Source organism: Poecile atricapillus, chromosome 2 (genome assembly GCF_030490865.1).
Source record: "Poecile atricapillus isolate bPoeAtr1 chromosome 2, bPoeAtr1.hap1, whole genome shotgun sequence".
Classification (NCBI taxonomy): Eukaryota; Metazoa; Chordata; class Aves; order Passeriformes; family Paridae; genus Poecile; species Poecile atricapillus.
In genome coordinates, this window is record NC_081250.1 from 96,594,247 (window position 1) to 96,601,508 (window position 7,262).

The 7,262-nt window shown below is 34.3% G+C and overlaps 1 protein-coding gene across 2 annotated transcripts in view; it reads left to right on the forward strand.

The window, feature by feature from the left end:
- The window catches only part of NETO1 (neuropilin and tolloid like 1), a 60,429-nt gene extending 54,457 nt beyond the window's left edge, over positions 1-5,972 (forward strand). For both annotated transcript variants that reach the window (XM_058833627.1, XM_058833626.1), the window contains 3 exons: positions 1,744-1,857; positions 4,124-4,682; positions 5,833-5,972. In XM_058833627.1, the coding sequence (XP_058689610.1) occupies positions 1,744-1,857; positions 4,124-4,682; positions 5,833-5,893 (734 nt within the window). In that variant the 3' untranslated portion in view covers positions 5,894-5,972. The remainder of the gene's footprint in view (positions 1-1,743; positions 1,858-4,123; positions 4,683-5,832) is intronic.
- Positions 5,973-7,262: the final 1,290 nt, after the last annotated feature.

The window sequence follows — 7,262 nt, forward strand, 5'->3', positions numbered from 1 at the left end:
TCCTCACCTTGCCTGGAGACAGGCATTGCATCTAGAGTGTGAAAGGATGATTATGCCTCTGATGTGTTACCTACGTGATGTGTTACATCATGATGTGGCACAGTATCCTCCAGGCTCAGACTTCATTGTCCCCAAATGACAGCAAGAGATAGATAAGGACTGTCCTTAAATATCCTCCATTTCTAGTATGCACATGTGCTCTTCTGATCTGTCCAGCATAAAGTAGAATCCTTTCTGTAACAAACTCAGAATGGGACCAGGCTCACTGCACCTCAGGAGATGTTATACCAGACTTAAAACCAAAAATTGAACAGTGGACAGGCTGGTTGATATCTTCTGGCTAAGAGATACAGAATATGTATAGTGCTATATCTGAGTGAGTGGTTGCATATTTGGGGTGTGCACTTTGATTTTGACGGCATTTGCTATTTACTTAACACACCATAACTACTTCAAATAAGCCAGTTATGGATATCTTAAGCACTTATTGGTAAGTGGATTTCTTGACATGATATATGGAGTCATTAAGTTCTACAATATAAATCCCTTGTGCTGTCCTTTGTTTGCAAACTACCAAACCATTCTCTCTACTATGCATTTATGTTGTCATAGGAACAGCTTCTAAAGTTGCAGAGGAGAACAGTTTCCACGAAGTATCAAACTCAAAATATCAGTAATATGAGCATCATAACTGCTTTCTGATTAGTTAAGGGGTTAAGATTTTGTTTTGTTTTCTTTCATAAACTGTCCCTTAAACATAATTAAAATAATGGTTTTGGGTTGCTTGAAATAAAAAAAAAATACATAAGGAGTTAGCTTTTGAAAATTTAACACTGACAAAGTTTGTAGCTCTTCTAAATTATGGAAGGCTTTCTCATTTGAAGAAGAGATATGAGGAGTATTTATTATACACTTTTGGAGCAGTAGCTTCACAACCCCAACACCTAATGATCTCCCTATGCTTCTGTAAACACCACAGTTTAGCAGCATCTTCAGTACCTTCCAAAGGCTTTCAGGTGGTTTCTTCACAGTAATAATATATAGCCATCAGTAAAACCATTTTCCTATAGCTTTAATCTGCATTATTCCTCTAGACCATGGGCTTCAGGGACACTGAAGACTGTTGTTGTTCTTTATCTTCATACTTGTGATCAAAAGTGTGGTTCTTAACTGTTGTCTTTTCTATGACTAAAACGTTTTTAGAATAATTTCATTTTCTCTGTGCATGAATGTTCAGACACCATTGTTATGTGCCATAAGTACATATCTTCCTTGAGTGACACAAGTTTTCTTATAAAATTGAGATTTCAACAAAAACTTTAAAAGACATTATTTACCATACATTGGATCAGTCTGGGATACAGTTAACTCTTTTCATAGCAGCCCATAGGGTGATATGTTTTGGATTTCTGGGTAAACTGTTGGTAACACATTGGTGACTTCCCAGCAATGTTTGGAAGACAAGTCACTACACCCATGAAAGTCATGCTAGGGGAAGGTTCAGTCATTTTAGGTGAAACTAAGAACCTCTTGCCACAGAATAATAAACAGTCTGTGACTTGAGTGTTCTCCATGTTTCATGTCAAATATTTAATATGCTCAAGGAAAGTGTGTTGTATAGCTTTGTCCTATATTATAGAATTATATGTATTATAGAATACGTGTCCACTCCTAGATATGTTTGTAGAGAAGAGCTGAATGATTTGTTAATTTTATATAATTTATCATTTCTCTCATTTATAGCCCCTTGTGAAGCCAACACATTCTTTTGCCACAGTAATATGTGTATAAATAATACACTGGTCTGCAATGGGCTCCAGAACTGTGTGTATCCCTGGGATGAAAACCACTGCAAAGGTAACATTTAGAATTGAAAAAGTTGTCATTTGCACTGCATGAGATATAGCATATTATCCTCAGTTTCTTGCTAAGTATGTATCAAATGAGTGAAGGCTCAGGAAGAGTAATTTGGGATAAGCATACATTAAGCAACAAAAAAAACGAAGGAAGGAAAAAATTACCAGTGCATTTTATTTTCAGTGTTTTCATTTTTTTTCCTCTGGTATTGCATTGGTTTTATCCTGCTGTCTGTTTACGTGCTTCTTCTGATCAATAGGTCTCTGTTTTCTGTACAATCTAAAGCATAATTAAAGGTAATATTTTGGTTCTTTTGCCATAGTCACCTTTCTAGTGGAGTAACATATGAGTAGCTTTTAGTGTCTTTTAGCTGCATGCTACGCCCATAATAGACCATGTAGTCTTAAAAAGGAAGGTGGAATTAACACTGTAATAAAGCAGCCAAATCTACCTATAATCAAGTGAAATTGAAGTACAAGGAATAAGTACAGGAAATCAGATGTGATATTTATTTCACAGGCAGGGAGTCATGTTCCTACCCTTGTGCTGACAATGGTTTCTAAATATTTCTTTGGTTCTGTTAAAAATAAAAACCAAAGAAACCAGCCCCAAAACAGGATCTGTGTTGTCTTCAGGGAAAAAGAGCTTAACTAACTTACACTGCAGGCTTGGGAGACAGTTCGCTTCTGTTTTGTATTCCCGTTTCCCCCCTACTGAAGATTTGTTCCTGAAAACATGGGATATGCCAAATTTAGGAATCAATCAAGAAAAGAATTCAGGATGAGGTGGATTAGCAGTCAGCCCATAAGTCTACTGAAGCCTGACAAGCAGTGCAATAGGGTAAAACACAAATGAAAACATACTTCAAAAGAACACAGTTAAACTATGGCATAGCATAATATTCTTCAAAGAAACTAAACAGACTATTGGGAAATGATTATTCACTCTCTAGTTCTTCACCAGAGAGGAAAGCAGAAAACCTTCACCACTTTTCAATTTCCAGAATGATTTTCATCTTTCCTTAGTCAAGTATCTTTTATCAGCTCTTGTGCATTTATCCTCTCTTGTTTTTCAGACTACAAAAAGGAGGTTTGCTGATTCCAGCAAAAACATTGTTTGCTGCAGTGTTCTTTTTCTTATTCTGCTTTTTCTCCAGAGTCTGTGGTAGTCAGTTAGAGAAACACTGACTGAATAATCTACAAGGTTAGACAATGAACTATTGAAGACTTGAGTTTTGGTATCTAGGAGATTACGATGAGATTAATCTTAATGTTTTGGTGCCAATTACTTTCATTTCAAAGGCTTTTTGTTAATTCCTTTTATATGTTTTAGGTTCCCAGGAAAAATTACACTAAACTGGGTGTTGAAACTTAGCCACAGTTGTCTTTCTATGCCTAAGAGAGACTGATGCAAACACTTTCAACTTGAATTTCTACAAGGCTCAGTCACCATCTCATGTCTGCAGCCTTGTGAAAACAAATCATGGAGAAAGATGCACAAGAGGAGGGGGAAACTGGTTTTATTTCATTATTTTGCTGCATTTTTCTGCTTTATTCACAATGCAGAATTTGCTGATTAACTCCTTAGAGGCTCCTGAGTAAAGGGTAGTAGGTATGATCACTTTTGAATTTTTATGGCTGTTTAGAAAAGTTTTCATAATTAATATAAAAAAAATGGAAATAACTTGCAAAATTTGTTTTTTTTTTCTTTATGAAGTTTAAATTTGAATAACTTTTCTATTTTGTCCTGATTTAGCTTTTTCATTGAATGCTGTCAAAATTCCCACTCAGCTCACAAATATTGGACCTTAAATCCTGTAAAATCTTGTTCTTTCATAGCACCTAGTGTCCTAGCTGCATATATTATCTGGAAGAGGGAGAAAATAATGAAGAGAACATCTGTAAAATTCTTGGGGGCTTTAACAGCCACGTGGAGTTTGGAGGTGACACTGAAGCCATCTGCTTGTTATGGTGGTTGCTTTTTATAAAAAATTTAAATAATCCTTTCATTTAATTAAGCTTGCAATATAACCCGAATAAATAAGTTTCCAAGTGAATAGCCACACAAAGGCTTTGTGTGCTGCTTATTTGGTTTTCACAAATACCTGATTTCTTCCTCTTTTCCTTTCTTTGGTGAGATGGATTAAGTGAACTCAGACTAGTCTCAGCCTTGCATTAATCTGTGAACCCATGATAGCTGTTCTTACTCTTGGACTGCAATTAATGTTGTGCTTTTTTTTTGTTTGTTTTTTTTCCCTGTCACATAGAAAAAAGAAAAGCAAACCTATTGGACCAACTTACCAATACCAGTGGGACTATAATTGGGGTGACTTCTTGCATTGTGATCATCCTCATTGTTATCTCTATTATAGTACAGATCAAACAGCCTCGTAAAAAATTTGTCCAAAGGAAAACAGACTTTGATCAAACAGTGTTCCAGGAGGTGTTTGAGCCTCCTCATTATGAGTTATGCACCCTTAGAGGGACAGGGACTACAGCTGACCTTGCTGATGTTGCAGATGACTTTGAAAATTATCATAAACTGCGGAGATCCTCTTCAAAATGCATTCATGACCATCACTGTGGATCACAAGTGTCTAGTATTAAGGGCAGCCGTAGTAACCTCAGCACAAGAGATGCTTCTGTCTTGACAGAAATACAGCCCCAGCCTGTAAAACCACTTGTTCAGCCCATGAACAGGAGAAATATCCTTGTCATGAAGCATAGCTACTCACAAGATGCTGCAGATGCGTGCGAGATAGACGAAATTGAAGAGGTGCCAACCACAAGTCACAGGCTGTCCAGACATGATAAAGCTGTTCAGCGGTCAGTATCAATAGATTTTTGATGAAGACTATTGTGTAAGGACTTGGTTGCCCAAACATATTCACTCTTTGTTCAGTAAAGACATATTTTCTTTCTTCTACATTTATTGTTTAAATTTCTGTTTCCTGATAGCACATGCCGTTATATTACCTCTCTTTCTGTCTCTCTCATCTCTTCTCCTCTCTCCTGAAGGATCCTGTATCTCCATTTTACCTTTCTACTTTCCTTCTTTCTTTTTCTTTTACTGCTTTACATATACCCACATGCATAAACACAGCAGAGAACAGCTACAATTTTTAAAAACCAAAGATTGTGTGAATTTAGTTTTTGGAACAGCCACATACATGTGGTTTCCTTGTAACTGAGGTGGCCTTGAATATCATCCATTGTTGGTCTAACCATCTCTAAATAAATTCATCAATAAGTAAAAGACACATATATCCATTTTGATATGCTGCACAAGAATGAGGAACACAGTCCTGGGGTAATGAAACCCTTTTCCTCATGGAACCTCATTACCTTTTATATAATGATTACCTTTTATATAATGAATGACAGTATTTCTGAAATTTACTGTATCTGTTCCATTGTTGATCACAGAATTTTGGTTTGTCAAATAAACATAGATAAACAGATTAGAACATGAGACAACATAGTGAACTATATATTTACATACAAGAATGAAATTAAAGGGAATCTTTCTAATCAATAAAAAAGCAAAATCAAGCATTTTTTAATACAAAGCTATTTTTTTCTGTATTTGCACTTTGAATCATTATAAATATGAACATTTAATAGTTTACGAGTAAAAGAAAAAGAAAACCAAAAAACTCATGAACAATTTATTTGAAAAAGGACACATAACCCTTCTTAAATATATTTGTGTTTTCCTTTGCATGCATTATTTATGCATTTCTTGTTAGTGTTTACATGCCCTCCATATTTCCTTTGCACATTAAGGCATTTCTTTCTCTTAAAACAACAAAAAATTTATTTGGTTATTTTAATTCAATTGCATGTCTATGTAAATTACTTCATGAATATCAATCAGATTATCAAAATGTACTGTTTATTACGTATCTATATGCATATATTTCTTTTTTTCTATGCAAACACTATTATTTTGAATGAAATAGACATAACATTCCAGGTTCTGCCTCATTGGGTCTCTAAGCAAACATGAGTCTGAGTACAACACAACTAGGGTCTAAGAGAAAAACCTGAGGTAAGTAAACATACCTGTACAGCAGTTGAACCATCCGTTGCTTTCCATTTTATTTGTTATACTGCTAAAATGCATATTAGGTCTCAAATTGTTTGTCACCTTGTATGGAGTTGGGTTTGAATGTTCAAAAAACTGAAAGCCAAATGACCACTTTAGCACTGCAAACTAAGCAAAATCTGCTAATTCCTTATTCTTGACAGAATTACAGTCATCCCCTTGCAAAAAAAAAAAAAATCTTCATTCCAACTGCATTATAAAATCATGTGCTTTGCATGGCTCTTGCATTTCATTTATTTATTTCTTAATTATTATATGTGGAAATAAAAGTTAGAGCCCCAGCATGTGAAATAGATAGTAAAACTTGCCAATTTAATTTAAGTCAGAAAGATGTGGAACTATGTGTTTTCAGTTCATTTTTTTCACCTAATCTTGTGAAGTGTTGGGGGAAAAATTTAAATGTAGAGGTTCTGTATCGCTAAGGTTAATGTCTTCAAATTAAACTTACTTTTTGGAGTATTTTGCATGACTTTTCATTTTGCATAATTTTTATCAGCAGTTAATGAACATAATCTCAGATGTTTATAATGGATTTATAGATAGCTGCTAGTCTGTCAGTTTATATATGTGTATATATACACACATATATATGTGTTTATATAAACACTATATATATGTATATATATAGATATGTGTATATATGTTTCTCTGTGTATACATGTATAAAGCAATTTTATAGTGAAATAATCCATTAATGGTTTTATTGCCTGTAGATAGTTTAAGTAAATATTCTTCTGCATTTTTTTCCTCAGAGAGTATTTTAAATTAGTTTTGATTTTAGACAACTATTCATGCAGTCATGCAAACACTGAATGGAAAAATCTAATGAACTATCTCTGCTCTCTAAAAGAGAGAGTAGATAATTTTCCAATTTAATTTAATTGCCTTTATGTGAACTTAAGAAGTCTAGACATATCTTACCTCCTTAGCAAGATAGTCCCATTGCACAAGAATATATTTCTTTCATAATTTGGTTTCTGGCCACAAAGTGCTCCTTAGTTATTAAATATATTTGGAGATTTGCTGAAAACTTGAGGAAGAAATTAGTTCCTGAAACTGTCCTTTTATTTTTATTTTTTTTTAAGTCATAGTTTTCTTTAAGTTGATCTGTTTTATGTCTGTTATTTACTTGTATGTTGTGTGATATGTGGAAGAAGATTTACATTGAACTTTTGTTATATGTACATTGTTTTCATTATATAGACTGCTTGAGAATAGTGCGCTCCTGGGTGATTTTGAACATGCTACAATGAAATGTGAAACTATCGTCCTTGGAAACACCAGCTAGAGGTTTTATG